The sequence below is a fragment of the Pavona decussata genome, unplaced genomic scaffold, assembly GCF_977016875.1.
Source record: "Pavona decussata unplaced genomic scaffold, jaPavDecu1.1 SCAFFOLD_409, whole genome shotgun sequence".
Lineage (NCBI taxonomy): Eukaryota > Metazoa > Cnidaria > Anthozoa > Scleractinia > Agariciidae > Pavona > Pavona decussata.
Genome location: NW_028145775.1, coordinates 235,060 through 252,500, shown reverse-complemented (window position 1 = coordinate 252,500; position 17,441 = coordinate 235,060). Strand labels below are relative to the sequence as shown.

The window sequence follows — 17,441 nt, the reverse complement described above, 5'->3', positions numbered from 1 at the left end:
TAGACCAGCCCATCAGAATTTTCTTGCCATTCAAAGATCAGACATCGGCCTACGCTGTACGAAAAGATCTCAGCGAACTTAGAAAGAAAATTGGAAGTGATTTGTGCCCAGTGTTTACTAGCAGAACAATTTTTGCTGACATCAAAGTGGGGGAAGCCAAGCCTCCCCTGATTAACCAACATTCCGTTGTTTATAAATTTTTCTTGTGATCTGTTTGATACGGATTATGTCGGATATAACATTCTGCTATTGGTAAAAACCTGAAAGAAGAACACAATCTGCAAGCAACTAACCTACAAGACCAGTTTACCGTTCTAAAGAAATGCCGCACAAAGTTTGACTGCTTGATCTACGAGATGCTGTTTATCAGGAACATGAAACCAAAACTTAACACGTAGTCGGATTTAGTTCACGCCAAACCTTTTACGTAACAATTGAATATTTTTAATCCTTTGTTTATTCCCTAAATATTTTCACTTCTTTGTTACCATATATATAACTAATTTTACCTTGTATTTCGAACTTGATAATGACGACATGGAGTCATCGAAACGTCGTTCACTCTTTATATCGCTCATTTTTATTCCAAGATATAGTTTTCTTCTATTTAACAATTAGACGGCGAGCTGGAGGTTTCTATCGGCTGATAGTTGGCGAGGGGCGAAGCCCCGAGCCAACTATCAAAGGCGATAGAAACCGAGAGCGAGCCGTCTAATTGTTTTAGCATACCTCTGTGATCGATCTATGTGGCAAAAAAATCTTTTTATTTCATAAATTTTGATATATTTGTGCAATGATGCATGCTAAATCGCGCGCGCTCTGACAAACTGCCGTTTATCGATCGATAGACGGCACCTGTGTAGCCAATCAGATTGCACGTTACGCGATAGTCGGTCGCTGAGGTATGCTGAAAATGAATAGTTTTATTATAAAAGAACGTGTTTTTGACAGCCTATTTTGGGTTCATGCTTTTGATTCTTCTGTTTGACCTAAAAAAATTGAAACACAATTTGGCACAGTAATTGTGCTACTGACACTCAAATAATGGGCTATACAGAAAATGAATGTTTTCTACCTTTTGCCCACATATCTCCTGGGCAAAGCTTGAAATACATATATGTTATTTACCGGGCGGGAGGTCCGTATGGGAAAAAACTGTGCCCGAGGTCTTGAGTACGGCCCGAGGCCGAAGGCCGAGGGCCGTACTCAAGACCAAGGGCACAGTTTTTTCTCATACGGACCGACCTAGACCGGTAAATAACTTATTTATTTTTTTCTGTTTGTTTGCTTCTTTTTCGCTGGGACGTTTGTAAGAGTGTAAGTTTAAGGCTGGAGGAGGAAAGTGGTAACAAAATCCTATGAAACAAATGTAAATAGGGCATCAATTTAAGTGGCATGTTTATAGGAAGTTTAATTTTATTTTCACTCGCGAGTCATCATTTTAAAAAAAAGAAAAAACCATTTAAGAGTCATTGAAATGACAATCATCTGTCAAACGTCAAAAGTGGATGAATGTTGACACGCTGCAAATGATGACACGCATGTCCAAAAGGTCTAAAAATATCGATCGAGTGATAAAAATTATGAATGAAGACTCAAACACGGCGAAGTTTACTTTTCTTAACGGCTCGATACATGTTTAAAACGTCCCTGGATTTGTGAAAACTAACTTTCCAAAAGCAAGTTCAAGTTAATCTGAGTCTGAGTCATCTGAGATGATAATGTGGCGTTTTCGCGGCTTTGACCGAGCCGAGCTTTCACCACTGCTGCAAGGCGCTGTATTGAAAGAGAAATTGAACGTGCAGTCTTCAATTTTACTGATGTTCGAACCAGCAAAAGAAAACCAGTGAAGAGATCCTCGCCTGAAGAAGCTTGCTTGCCTTCTCTCGGCTTGAATGGGTGCTGCAAGGCTTTGACTGTTTGATTAAGCGGTGCATCGTTTGAAGAGATGGGAGATTTCGTTTCGCTGCTCAGTAGCAAGGACATCTTGCGCTGGTGGTCGTCGGAAGTAATTTTGTAGGAATCTAAGCTTTTTGAATTCTTACGTCCACTCCGCTGAGCTACATAATAAACAGGAATTTCTGCATCCATCAGCGTTGAAATGCCGGTTTTTCGCACAGAGTGGTTGGTTACATTTTCAGGCAGTCCTGCATTCTTCGCAGCCTTTGTCAAAAATTCTCCGATCTTGTTTTTTCCGAGAGGAGCTCGACTGTACCACACCGGATCTGCAGCCTTTCTTTTGCGGTTTATTGTCAGGAAGACAGGAAGAAAGGCGCCTCGGGTCTCTTCATTTCTTCAGGACGATGGCTGGCGAACTTTAGATACAAATGAACTAGCGCTGAATACTTCTCTGGAGCGATGCAAGTGTACCTGGCTCGTACACTCCGCCATCTTTTTAACGGACGTCCATGAAAAATCTGCACAGCAGAATGTTGAGCTCGTTAGGAGGAATGTTTTCCAAGGTTCTTGTCTCTCCAACTGAGGAGCAGTATCTTCGCCAAATGTTCAGATCGTAAGTTTTCTTTTTTTTAGTGTTATCAGGGCGAAGTGAGTGAATAAAATCTTGAATTTTGCTTAATTGCCTGTCTTGTTCAACTTCTTCATATTTTAATGCCGTCGTTTCGTTGGGGGTTTCTTCTTCTGGGTAGTAAAATTCACTTTCGCTGTGTACACTCTCGTCTGAATCCATTTTCTTCAGAATTTATATTTTCCTTACATATTTCCACGGGAAGTTGTTTACGTGTAACTATGGCCTTTGTTTGTAAACTTTCGCAACTATTTCAATTTGCCGCGAATAGCGCGGATAAAAATCCGGACCGTGGTCCGTATTGTAAAAAGCTGGACCGGTTACGAGCACGCGATTAGCCAATCAGATTCGAGGATTTGAGATTCCGGCCCGCGGAGATGCTTCAGAAAAAAATAAAGTCACATATCTTCCTCATTCGTGGTGTCATTTTAACATAACTTTTTCTTTGGACTGAGAAGACAACCAAGTGATAAAGCTTCTACCCTATTTGTTTGGCTTCACATATTAGCCTCGCTGAACACATTTTTTACGCTATGAAATAATTTCTGCACAGCAGTTTTTAAACTTTAAACATAGTCGCTAGAAAGAGTAACAGGACACCAAAGCCTCTGCTCAAACTGAAACTTTTGGACATTGACTGGTTAATAGCTGATAGCAAAGAAGCATGACAGTACAACACGAGTTGAAGGAGGTCCAGTCCACAATTAATGACATCATTATGACGACATTTAAACAGAGTAGAATCTACAATTACACATCGAAGTACTTCACTCTCATATCTAATTTAAAAATCTCCCGATATCCTTCGCCGTGTTCGCAGGATCATTGTTATCGGATGCCGCAGCTCATCACTGTCGCCATCTTGTAGATTGTTTCTCGCATTAGCTTCAGCAGATCCACAACTAGAGTCCACTTCAATTTGCAAGTTCGAAGTTCTCTAGTTATCCCGTTTTCTTTACAGCAAGCTACTGATCGCGCACCATCATCATTATTATCATTACATATCCATCCATACATCAATCCCCTTGTAACTTTTGTCGGCATCGTAGTCTTTGTCAATTCAATCTGAAATATGTTTAAGTCCCAAAATTGGGGCCCGATTCGGCAAGTAAAAATATAGTACCTTCCCGGCACATAATATTATATACTTAGATGGAGTGGTAGTAAAGTGATCTTTTAAATTATTAGGGCTTGCAAGTCCCGAAAACCGTTATCACCCATCTTAAGGTCTGAAATGCAGCCCGCTCAGTGAACTCCAAGACTCATTTTTGCGTTCATTTTTGATAGCACCATTTTGTCCCAAATTATGACCAAAAAAATATCCTTTAAAGGAGCTGGATCAACCCCTTAATGTTCTTTTGTCTCCCTTCTTAGCTGTTGGTGGGCATGGCCACAGCATTTACCGCATCCAATCAGAATGGAGCAGTCAGCGTGACAGGTCTTGACTTGCACACAAAATTTGTAACGGTGAATTTGAACTTCGAATGCCGATATTTTGATTTTCTTCGCCGGCTGGCGCTTCTCGTTTTGGACGGATTTTCAATCGAATGGTACGAGAGGAAAGCTTAACATCTCGACTTTACTGATGCTGGACTTGGAAGCGGGGCGATTCGAATTTCCGGGTGAAAATCGCCTCGGCCCTGGAGCATTTCTGACAGAGCTTTCCTTCCTTGTCTCTCTATATAACGCTCAGGTAAACGACGAAAGCAAAACCTTCAAAAATCGCCTAAATTCACCGTTTTCAGGCAAAAGAACGACAAAGCACAACGATTGAGGTAAGTTTACATTTATTGTGACTTTTCAGATCAACATTTTCCCTAACATTTGGCTCTAATACGAACCTTACAATATTTCCATACAAATCCTTTAAATTTTGTAAACAGTCACAAGTCACACCGTTTATGTGGGCTCCGTGTGGTGGAACCAGTGCCGCTAAATCATTGAAGATCCATCCCTGGCCCTACCACTAGTGCTTCTTATTTTGGTTCTATTGAAGTCTACCCTTGACTCTTCAGGGTCGTCAGCTTGCGCGAAATGATATAGGGGTCATAGTCCTGTTCTCCGAAAAATGGCAAACGACCTGTGATTGGATCCCCTCCGTGAACGGAAGTGAGTTCTCGTTGAAGCAGACGTTCGTGGAGGAGGAATGCGTGAACGCGTGACGAGCCCAAAGAGCTGCTGCGTAGGAGGTTAGGTCATTGTTTACTCGACTAAGAAATGAAGCTTAAGTGGAATTTGAGTTCCTATGAAAGTAGCCAAACGTGCCAGTATTTGCCCATATCTTATGCAGGGCTGATACATCCTAACGTTAACAAAGTAGTGGAAACTGTTCAATATAATGTCCGAACGCCTAATAGGTAGTGGTTGATTCTTATGATATCTGCATCCAATTCTGGAACATAAAGTACTCTAGGAATTTTTTTGTAGCCAGTGTTCACCAGAAGGCTAACTGAGGTCAAACACAACTCAGCACTTCAAAAGACTGTCAGTTTGGATATGCAAATGAAGGTCGGATAAAGTATGGACACGAAAGTTTACGCCAGCGTGACTTCACTTGAAGGTCGAACTTCCGTTTCATAAAGTCACGTGCCATTAGAGTTCGAAAGTAATAAGACGCGTAATAAGATCACATGACGCTTTGTTAGATCACGTTCCTATATTTAAATCACCAAAACTGGTTTGCGCCGGAGAATTTAGCCGTTCGCTTACAATAAATTTGACTCATCTGCGCCCTGTTCGCCGACAATATTGACTCCTTCTTAATTTCGGTACATCTATCGTGGTGGCATTCATTCAGGAAGACCTAACGGTGCTCTCGGCCTACAACTGCGATAAGATGCATTTTGGAAAGCAACTTGGAGGAGTCGCTTCAGTCTGCGGTTTCATGACTGCAATTTTGCTATTTGAAGTATTTCTACAGGCAGGTATGTTTTGTTAATTTATAGTCGATTTGGCAACAGAGGATTTGATGAGTGGACTTGTAACATGCAAGTTGCATTTAACCGGCTTGAACGTCGATGAACAGTACATGTTCTTTGCTGCCGCTTACTATGCCGCGTAAACCCAGCAATGATCCTAGTAATTGACGCTGAACTTTGGGTAAACCTAAAGCCAATGTCTTTCAAGTTAGGAATTAATTTCATCAATTCAAGTTGTACTGGGTCTTGGAAAGATAATGCTTAAAGTTTGCGTCTGGATGTAAAAGTGTGTTTGATCAGAAAGACACGACACAGTTGATAATCTGTGATGGTGATCACTTTTTTTAATCCTAGTCCCAACCAAGGCTAAATATATCCCCAGTAAAAATTTAGGCGTGATCACGTCGTGGTCACGGAAAAAACAAGAATCACTCCTGAGTGTCTGATGACCGTGTTCACTCCCTAAATCACGGTGGCGTGCTCCCGCACTGAATTTCGAATTGAAACGCTTCGATAATAAGCAAATGATCTATTATAGTTGAAAAGCGTAACAATTTACAGTGTAGTAGTACAGTGTGCGCGTCTACGTTATAAACACAGTAGTCTGCAGTTAAAGTTGTTTTGCAGTATATGCAAGTTTATTTATTTTTGTGTACAGAATAAAATTGAACACCACACGGCGCAGTCTGTTACACAGCGGAATAAGCTAAAATAGTATACATTTTGACAAGTTGAGAACTACAAAGATTTATTAAATGCGACCTGAATTTTTTATGGTTCAGAGGGATGTTAACCGGGAATCACTTTCGTCGTTGTTATATTATGTGATCCTGTTGCTTACCTCAATAATTGGAACGTTCTTCGATATTCCTTCCCGTGTGGAAACGTGGACTAAAATTGACAACTTGCAAGAGTCCTTTCGTGTTTTTAGAGTTCTCGATCAGAGTACATTTATCGCGGCGAACTTCAAACATACAAGCGACCACACAGTCGGAGACAATTCGAGGGAACAGTCTGTTGTCTACAAAACGGCCGGGTGCAGATCTCCGCTTCAGCAAAAGCAAAACATTAAACTGTTTCCCAAACTGATAAGAGAAGTTACTTCGCATTGAAAACGCTCCCGCTCTTTTAAGTCAAACAACCAACGGTCGAGTTTATTTTCAGGAAAATTTTTGTAACGCGATCAGGTACTGAGGTAATTTGAAACAGGTTCATATCATTTGACCAATACGATTAAACCCTCACCTGTCTCAAGAGACTTTTAGATAAAATTCCGACACGCACGCGTCAGGGAATTTGGAGAAAAGGCGCTATATTTCTCGAAACTGAAGTTAGAATCGTGCCTTGCAAATATTTTTCATTGCTTTGTCGCGAACATGCATAAAAACAGGCTTGATTTTTTTGCCTTTGATCGAGTGAGTGAAATATAATGAATTGAGCATTAAGATTAGGCAACATAATTTAATGCTACAACATATCAGGATTGAAATTGATCGCCCAAATATTAGTTTTTTAGTCGTTTAAAGGGGTACTGTGACGGCGATTTTGTTGCATTTTGGTCGAAACTGCTCAAATATTTGGCAAAGAAGCTTCACAGCGCAGGTGAATAATTAATTGATGCCTAACATTTGGTTTTATCGTTGTTAGTTTGCTGCTAAATTAAACTTGTATTTTCTCTTAATTACATTTGTATAATGGATTATATTGGGAACTGTCCTCGTCGGTTTTGTTTGTTTTGAACGCTACGAAAAAAATAAATAATTTGTTGGTTTGCTTGCGCCTTCGGTGAGTATTTTACTGATTGTTTTACGCAGCTCCTTGATAGTTTTAGGAACATTTTGCCCTCTGCGTTATAACAGCGGAATTTAAATGGACTCCAATTGATATTTTCAGTTTTTATTAGTCTTTTTAGTTTTCAAGATGATCGAGATGAACCGGTTTGTGAACAGTCAACGCGCGCTACGTAGCACTGTCACTGTTTAGTAAAGTTTGTTTATCAAGAAGGCCGTACGTTATAAACCTCAGAAAAAAAAGAATACACTGACCAAAAAACAGACTTCAAATATATCTTTGAGTAATAAATAAAAAAGGGGGTAACTCATAGCAATCAGTACAGAAGTACAGAAATAATCTAAACAACGATCTTTAAAAAATACACAAAAACAAGCGAATAAATGTTTTGCGTAAGCCTAATGTTTTGATGAAAATGAAATCACACTTTAATTTTACATTCGCTTTTAACGTTCTTTGAAAAGACTTTCAGGGAAAATTATACACGTGCACATCTTTATCTTTACCGTTGTATCCTACTGTTTTAAGTAATTTTGTTTGTTCTCTATTAAGATTGTCAGAAATAAATGCTAAAGTTAGAAATATATGCAAGAAGAACTTGTCTGTAGTTTATGCCAACGATACAATGTTGGGAGACGTTTGTTTGACAGACTATTTTAGCTCGGAATCATTTTTTTTTTTCAAATGAAGCAAAATGAGATGAGATTAGAATATAAAACTCCAAGGGAAATAACGAACATGGATCGTAAAATGAGCTCAAAAGACTGCTCTGAAGTTAAACAAGTTGCAGTGTCAACACTACAAGAAAAACAATATCTTCCAAAACAACAAAGTTTTGTCAACAAAATCACATGAATATACTCGCCTCTTTGGAGAATAACCATTTTTTTTATTCGATTGCCGATTTTTTCGTTCGTTGACAACGTTAAGTTTCACTTCAAGGGGAAAAATCCAACGTTTAGTCGCGTTGGACCAGAGAAAAATGATTTCACTTCAAGATTCTGATGATGTGCCAGTCGATTTGTTTATCCCACCGCTAGCTCTTTCTCCTGCTTTTGATCACATAAATTGACTATCTTGTCGTCTTCAAAATCATAATTGTTTTTTTTTTTTTTTTTCTCAAACGCAGTTGGCGATGCAACTTCCCGCCTACCAAACCCGGTCGGCAGCGCAGTTGGCCATGCACTTTCCTGCCATTGTACCCTCATCTATGCAAGCCAGTGTGAAATGAGACACTTAAACCCTAGGCCTGTGCTGCGAACCAGGTTTTTTCGGCGCCCGTTCCGTTCTTTCTATCTTTGTTCGTCACTCATGGTGTGCCTGTTTGCTAGCGCTCTCAGTCGCTCTTTTGCACGTCGAACTTCGCTTCTTCGTCGCCTTTTTTCTCGATCTCTTTCTATCTCCCTTTCCTTCCTTTCCATGGTTGTAGACTTATTCATAAATTGACTTTGTGTTTTGTCGTACACGTCGTCTTCAAAATTATTATTTTTTCTCAAACGCAGTTGGTGATGCAATTTCAGTTGGCCAATGCAATTTCAGCGCGGCCGGCAGCGCTGTTATCCATGCATCTTTCCGCCGAAAAAAAAAAACCGGATCACAGCACAGGGTTTGAGTGTCTCGTTTCACGTTGGCTTACACGGAGGAGCGTACATACGTACGTACGTACGTACGATGCACGGTCGGTCGGACAAGTGACGTCTAGCCAAGCCAAAATTTCTCGCACTGATGGGTTTACCAAAATCTCTTGGCTATGGGGTTCCGCGTGCGCGGAGCTCCACTATTATGGATTTTCTAGTAGGAAGAACAAACCATAATCAATTTTTAGCGACTTCTCTAAAATACACAGGAAGAACTTGAAAAAATTAGCCATTTTTTTTCAAGTTGCAATCCACTTCCATCCTAACCATCCGCAACCAAAGATAATTAAAACTAGTTTCTGTCAGGGCACTAGTAGGGTTTATTATTAACAAAACCGAACCATTATTTTGACAATTCCATTGATTGAAATACGTTTTTTTTTCCTATTCATAGTGACACTATAAATATAGGTGACACTTGGTTGAAACAGCGTGCTTTATCAAAGTACACATTCACGGAGCAACGGCGTCACGCCAACAACCTGTTTGTGAAATTCCCGGACTTCTCTCTCGGATTTATTTATTTATTTTTATTATAATTGCTCGATCCACACGTCTTTTATAAACTAAAAAACGCATACGAGCACTTAGCTTCAATGGACATCAGGACCATCGTGTGCGCATACAAGGTAAAAAACTGTGCAAATAACATGGTGATTGAAAGTGAAGTTTCCGAACAAGTAAGCCACTAAAACAAAGAGCCAAATAGAAATATAAACAAACAGATATTTGCAAACATGTCAATCGCCTAGACTGTCGAAATTGCATCGAGTGCAAAGGCGATAAACTCGAAAGATAGCATTAAACGGACAGCTTAAGTTTTAGAACGAAAGATGTAAAAATGTCACAAGCTTAAAAACAGTGTTAAAAGATCCCGTAAACGCTCGTTAGCTATATTCTCGTACAAAAGGATCAAACAAAAAATTGAGAAAACTGAAAATTTAATTAGCTTGCGAATGCACAAATATATAAGCTTACAAGATCCTTACATTTTCACTGCACGTTCTATCACGCCGCATCATGGCCACCTCCGCTCACCGCAGTGAAGCAATCCTCAGAAATTACAACGCTCGCCCTTCGACTGAACAACTAACAGCTTGTTCAGATATCCTCTTTGGAGCATCGAGTGGGAGGCCACAGCAGTCACAGCAGTCCTTTTCCTAACGGTGTCAATAGTTCGAGCACTCCTCTTGCTTCCGTGAATTCGACTGTTGTTCACTCGCAAAACACAGCACAGCACTTGGTTTATTACCGGCCGCAAGCTTTAAAGCAGTTTGTTTTCGAATTTCCATGCATGTTGATGGCGTCCACATTTTCATGAGCCACAAATCCACCGAATTTCAATGAACATTTTCCATTTCCATCCTGATTTTTAAATGGAAAAACTGAATAAGCGCTGACGCTACTGGCGTTACATTCGAACTGAGAAAAGTTTGAAAACACATGTCTGATAGCTTTTGTGTTGTTCAACCAATCAAATCATTTGAAACATTTTTAACAAGGATTGTGATTGGCTTATTTTAGCGTGCTTTATCAGAGTACAGATGCACGCTGACGCTAGATCTGTTCGTTCGGAAAATGAAGTTGGTAAAATGAGGATGAATGCGGGGTGAAATAAAAGAATTCTTTATCATGAAACAAATAAAGAAGCCTCGACTGTGCTCTGTTCTGTTGTAAAGCACTAGGAAGCGGCTAGAGCACTCAAGAAGTAGGGAGAAACCCCTACACTTCTTTCGTGCTCTAGCCGCTTTCTGCGTGCTTTACAACAGAACAGAGCACAGTCGAGACTTCTTTATTTGTTAAGTATAAAATGTTCTACAGGACTGATGCAATCAATCAATTAATCCCCATAGAAAAAGTCTACTCTAACCGAGACTCAATCCGTAAGGCCAGGGAAGCATTTCCGACCTCAAAAGGCAGAACAGGTCTTCCACATGGCCTCAATATTCGCGAAGAAATTTTTGCTTTTTTTCCATTTTATTTATTTTATTATTATGATTGCTGTTATTATTATTGTAGCAGAGTTCTCCACTGTATGCTAAAATCAGTTAACCCTTTCACTGGCAGATTGCTGGGGACTTCATTTTGTGTCCGATGTCGGTCGACAAATCAGGCTATAGCTCATTACCCTTTAATGTAACCCCCCCTCCCTACCCCCCCCCCCCCCACCCCACTTCCATAAATTATACATAATTTTAACCAGGAGGAAATGTGGAGGCATTTGGAGCTCATTTTGTCACTCCCGGGTACTCACAAAAATAATTTTAGCATAATTGTTGCCCCAGTACCACAGTGTTTTTACACAGCAGTGAGCATAATCTCTGCATGAGACAAAAGAAAATTATTTCAAGATGCGTCAACTCTGTTGCATCTCACATATTCATGATCTGCAAAAACTAGCACATCCCAATAAGCTTGGCATCATCCGACTCGTATACAGGCTTTGGCTTGGCCGGAGAGTACCAGGATGAAACTTCATCTATGCGTCCCAGGCGGCATCTCGTAGGAAAGTACCTTCAAAGCGGAGTCATGTCGGGATAGGTACTTACTCTGTGCCAACACACCGCACCCTGTCAGGATGTGAGCCACACTTTCTGGGGGCTTTACCTCACAACCTGCACCACGCTTCGCTTTCCAAACTTTTATGGGTCTTCTGGCATGCATATAATCGAGTTGGTAATAGTTGTTCGTACAGCTCAAACATGCCGGCGATGGTATGTGTCGGACAGAACTTCTACTCCGTCAACCACCAAAAGCATCCACTAGTGCTCAGCTTCTCGTCCTGTAGCCTATTCGTAATTAGACTTTCCTGCCATCGCTGATTCCCAACTTCCTCTTCTAGTCTCTTTACTTGACAAGTTCTCAGTTCCGCCTTAGCTGTAAGGGGATGCTCGAGATTAAGCTCAATACCCAGCTCCTCCGCGAACCTAAACGCGTCTTTAACCATAGACGGAAGAGAAAGAAAGAACGAATGCGTGTACTTATCTTATTACTTATATTCAATTTACTAATTTTATTCTAATTGCATTCATGTTTTTAACAATTATTAAGTAACACAGCCCGCCTTGAATAGCTCTGCTATATGCGAGCTGTGTATTTCTGTAAAATATCTAAATATATTAAATGAAGGCGTTGTTATTGTTGTTAGAAGGCTGATTTGGCCAGCCAAAATATAGTACATTTTAATACGCAATTCTACGCTGTACCAGTCTCCGCTTCTCTTATCATTAATAAAAAAGCTGAGGGAAAATCCGTGCATAATTGAAATTATCATACTGTATCATAAATTATTTTTTATATTTGTGACATCGGCACTGACTTTGCAATTACAACTATGCATTGAGGGAGGTACAATTAAAGGCAGGTTTATACACCCCCCCCCCCCCCCCCTGTCCACGGAGGAGAGGAGGGTTGTGTTATTTTCATACAACCCAAAATGAGCATGACAATTTCATTTACACCCGTTCGCCTTAACCTCAACTTGTCTCATTTTCACGCATCCCAAAACGCACACCATAATTCCCTTTACACCCCACCCCACTAACCTCCCCTCAACCAGTTGTCTATATTGTCTTTTACCCAATATTGACAGCATAATCCCCTTTACGCCCCACCCCTTTAACCAACCCCCTCCCCCAGCAGCTATGTTATTGTCGTTCACCCATTATCGACACCATAATTTCCTTTACACCCCGCCTCTCTAACCTCCCCTCAAGCAGTTAACTTTGTGTTGTTCATTCAAAATGTAAACCATAATCCACTTTACACCTCACCCCTCTATCTTCCCCCATTAAAAAAAAAAAATGATTTTGAGGTCATGAAAACGATTTTTACTAGATGTTCTCTCCCGAAGAGCTACAAAATCTGGGTACGATATTAAAGAGGATATTCGTTTAATTCAGCGACTCATTGCGAAGCTAGTATTTTGAATCAAAGAAACAGAGAGAATTGATGCTTCTTTTTATGCATCTGTTATAGCAATGTTCCTGATTTCATTGTGAACTTTTTGTCAACCCACTTTGTTCTCGGTGTTTGGAAATCGTATGCATGATACACTGTCCCTCGTAGTTTGATATATTACATATATTATATATTATTTATTTTTCTTTCATTTGCAGCATCTCAGATAAGTTTCACATCCCCTTATAGAGGCATAACTGTGAGAGGAATTGTTGGCTCTTCTGTGCAATTTAATTGGACCTTTTCTGGAGATGTTTCGATTGTTAGATGGGGACTAACAGCAGGAGCTGGCGCAGTTACATTGGATAAACAACTCATTTTTATAACCAAGTTGAAGTCAGTACCAATGAAATCCGTACCATCATATACCGGGCGAGTGTCTGGAAGCCGTATTGCTGGCAAGGCCATCATTACTCTCAGTAAAGTTGAAACAAGTGATACAAGATTTTATGGGTGCGAGATAAGGCCAACAGCTCCTGGTGACACGGCAAAATTTGACAATGTTAAACTAGTTGTTGAAGGTGAGTACCGTGTTTTCTCAATTAAACGCCCCCGGCGTGTATTTAAAATTCGGCAGTTTTGACCGAGGCCGGCGTTTAATCGGGGTCCGGCGTTTATTAATGAAATGCGATTTTCAGCCATTTTCCCACGATGATTTATTATTACCGATCCTTGGAATCCAAGGGGCCGTTTGTGACAATTTTCCCCTGGATTACCCGAAAATACAGCATTATGGTACCGTACATACGACCTACATACGGCAGGTGTACCATGTTGCAATCAAGATTTGTATCACTAACAAACAGCACATAAACAATATATGAATGATGTAGGAGCAAGTAAATGATACAAGTACAAAGTTTTAAGTTTATAAACGGTAATGTTGCTAACGTCCTCCTCATTTGTGTCAGCCAATGTGTGCAAATTATTTAAGTTTTAATTACATGCTAATACACGCTGGGACCCCGAACAAACGCCGGGGCCCCGATTAAACGCACCCGGCGTTTATTTAAAAATCGGCAGTTTTGACCCGGCGTTTAATCGAGAAAATATATTAAGTAATGTTACTAGTAATAGATACACTGTGGATTAAATTTTCAACGATAAATATTTTTTTCTTAACAAGCGCAAGTGTTTCATCGGGTGTCCATCTGCAAGACAACAGATCACTAGAATTGGTTTTTATTTTATTTAATTTTATTTATTTATTTATATTGGGTTGTCGGAAACCCACCGAAATACAGAGGGCGGTTGTTTTGGAATTACTTCACCTAGAAAATAAAAATACCTGTACTTATAATTGAAGAGATGTTAAATCTTAAAAACCTATGTGAATTTCTTCTTAGGCCAAATTTGCTACCTAACGGTGAAATAAAGCATTTCTGTGGTGAAATTAGCCCGCCAGCAAACAAACTATTGTTAAGTACATAAAAATTAAAGGACTTGTTGCCTTTTTTTAGAATTAAGCACAATTTAAAATTTGGCCTAAAATGCACACTCAAATATATGTACTGGACTTGATTGTATAATTATCTTTTTAGAGTTTTTTTGAACTCAGTCGTAAAACTGGAAATACAAGTAGGGTTATTTTTTTTGTTGTTCACCAGAAATAGGTGATTCTAGAAACTATCAACATTAATATTATTTTCACCCCATTCCCTTTTTCTTCTGAATCCCCCCCCCCCCCCCCACCAAAAAAAAAAAAAAAAAACTCAAATCAAACCCTCCCCATATCATGATCGTTAACTTCCCCCCTTTCGTAATTTCCATTTCTCTCCAGCCCCTTCCGAATGTTCTGTTTGACCCCCCAACTAAAGAACGGGGACGGAACATTCTTTTTCCCCTCCAACAAAAGAAATCTACCCAGAAAGTGCCTCTCGTGAAAAGTAAGTCCCTTGCACAGTCTCGTTTCGTTTCGAACTTTCCTATTGAGAGCCGAATCGTATTTCATCGGTATTAATATTGCTGCAAGGAAATTTTTGGCACAAATTACAACTGTACATGTAGATTGGCTTGGGGGAAGGGAATAATTTTTTTGGACATTTCTCAAGAGTTTTAGAATACATTGAAGGCTTAAGATTTTTACAAAATGGTATTTTCTCCACTGTCTAGCGCATCTATCCCAGAAGGGTTGCAGAAGGATTTACAGTCCAAGCTTGAAGGACAAATTTATTTGCAGTTAGTAGGAACAAGCACTGGACAACTTCTGAAAAAATTTTAATTAAAAGAAAAACATTTATGCCCTTTGCAGGATTTGAACCCACGTCCCCGGGTGTGATCACCACTACACTACCAGAACAACCATGCTTAGCTTAAACATAGCATCAATTTCTTTCTTTTTCGCACATAAAAAAATCGGGTATTGCAATTGTCACCATGTCATTCTACTAATTTCGTGTTTTGACTTTGCAGCTTCACCCAATATCACTCACATCTCTACTAACCAAACAGTGAATGAGGGAGACAATGTGAATCTCAACTGCACAGCTGATGGCATTCCATCTCCAAGTATTTCCTGGACAAAACTTTCTGATAGCACTGTGGTAACTATGCCCTTAACAGGAATCAGGAGACAGGAAGAAGGAGGTTACAGATGTACTGCTAATAACGGCATCGGAGAACCAGTCAGTAGTGATGTTTTCATTACCGTACAGTGTGAGTATTACAACGGTCATTTAATACCTTTATTGATGGCTGACTAGGTGAGCTAACCAATCAATGGAGCAAAACAAGCTTCAATGAAGCCAACCAGTCGAGTCTATAATTTGTCGGGATGTTGAAGAAACACAGGTTGAGTTAAAAGACAGTTTAGACATTGTTAAACAAAACCTCGTTCTAAGCCATTTTCATTTTTGCCAACAGTCATACACCCAATTACAAAAACGTTGACATCTAAAAAGCATAAACCATGAACAATGAAACCCAACAGATTTGTGGGTAGTGTTTAAAAATTGGCCCTTGCTGGCCAACTCGACACTTTAAGGCATGCTTGGACAGTTTTTTATCATTCACCATGTGCAACTAATTTTGGTTATCAACCTTCGCACGAGAATAGAATATTATGCGAATAAATTTAGTGCACTTATACTCATAAAGCCATTGGGTCTCATCGTTTACGGTTTATGATTTTGAGGTGTCAACGTTTTTGCAATCGAGTGTATCTAAACATTGTCTGCTGCTGACAGTAACAAGAAGGCTTGCATCTCAGATAAGAAAACTGTTTATCTACTTTAAATAAACCACTTGTCAACAGATTTGGAAGCTTTCTGATTTCCTTAAGCCGCAACCCAAGTTAGACTCTGTTTAAATAACTGGCCCACAGTCTTTAGTCAGCTAAAACAAATCAGTCGAAAACGAGCACCGGAAAATTTCTGGTCAGTTAGTAGACAATAGGCAAATGTCAGCTTAGTTTGTCCAGGTTTTGTCGATTTTAAAATAAATCAGTTGGCAATGGTCAAATAGGCACGCATGAGGCCCAGTAGAGAACTGAATGTCTTCTATGGTTTTCACCCCAATCGCCTTATCCTGTACACAACCGCTTGAACCCAAAGCTCTTCCTCTCTCTTCAAACGCATCGTATGAATCCCCTTGTTTTCTCCTGCTTATATAAATGTAGAGTAAGTCTCGTGGGTAATTTAACACCACAATAAGAAGGACGTCTCAACAAACACAATTCCGTTTCCACTATACTGGGGGTCTCCCTCTCTGTCCCCTTACTTTCTCTTGCTTACATAAAAGATGTACAAGTCTCGTGCCCCTACAGATTGCCATTATCAATAACCACCAACGCGGTTCTGTAGTTCTCTGCCAATTGTTCAAAGAGCGGACAACTTTATCCAGCGAATAAGTCGCCATCCATTGGATAAAGCGTATCCCCGGATAGCGATCAATCCTTTGGAAAACTATTGGATAACAATAATTTCTTTCTCTTTTGCACAAAGAAAAACGGGTATTTGCAATTTTTTACCATGTTATTCTACTAATCTCGTATTTTGACTTTGCAGCTTCACCAAATATCACTCACATCTCTGCTAACCAAACAGTGAATGAGGGAGACAATGTGAATCTCAACTGCACAGCTGATGGCAATCCATCTCCAAGTATTTCCTGGACAAAACTTTCTGATAACAGTGTGGTAACTATGCCCTTAACAGGAATCAGGAGACAGGAAGAAGGAGGTTACAGATGTACTGCTAATAACGGCATCGGAGAACCAGTCAGTAGTGATGTTTTCATTACCGTACAGTGTGAGTATTACAACGGTCATTTAATACCTTTATTGATGGCTGACTAGGTGAGCTAACCAATCAATGGAGCAAAACAAGCTTCAATGAAGCCAACCAGTCGAGTCTATAATTTGTCGGGATGTTGAAGAAACACAGGTTGAGTTAAAAGACAGTTTAGACATTGTTTAACGAAACCTCGTTCTAAGCCATTTTCAATTTTGCCTACAGTCATACATCCGATTACAAAAACAATGACATCTAAAAAGCATAAACCATGAACAATGAAACCCAACGGATTTGTGGGTAGTGTTTAAAAATTGGCCCTTGCTGGCCAAGTCGACGCTTTAAGGCATGCTTGCACAGTTTCCATCATTCACCATGT

At 39.9% G+C, this 17,441-nt stretch overlaps 2 protein-coding genes across 9 annotated transcripts in view; both read left to right on the top strand.

The window, feature by feature from the left end:
• LOC146451026 (uncharacterized) overlaps positions 1-232 on the top strand; it is a 103,448-nt gene extending 103,216 nt beyond the window's left edge. The window contains exon 23 of the transcript XR_014860147.1: positions 1-232. This exon is cut by the window's left edge and continues 271 nt beyond it. The gene's annotated coding sequence lies outside the window, so the exon portion shown is untranslated.
• The window catches only part of LOC146451025 (tyrosine-protein kinase receptor Tie-1-like), a 139,582-nt gene that overhangs the window by 41,824 nt on the left and 80,317 nt on the right, over positions 1-17,441 (top strand). For 4 of the 8 annotated variants that reach the window (XR_014860148.1, XM_085099666.1, XM_085099665.1 and 1 more), the window contains exons 2-4: positions 12,992-13,354; positions 15,246-15,488; positions 16,838-17,080. Coding sequence is in view for 6 of the 8 variants with exons in the window: in XM_085099666.1 (XP_084955792.1) it covers positions 12,992-13,354; positions 15,246-15,488; positions 16,838-17,080 (849 nt within the window). In the remaining 2 variants the exon portion in view is untranslated. Of the gene's footprint in view, positions 1-4,909; positions 5,452-12,991; positions 13,355-15,245; positions 15,489-16,837; positions 17,081-17,441 lie in introns of those variants that run through there. The other 4 variants (XR_014860149.1, XM_085099669.1, XM_085099667.1 and 1 more) reach the window with 3 other exon arrangements.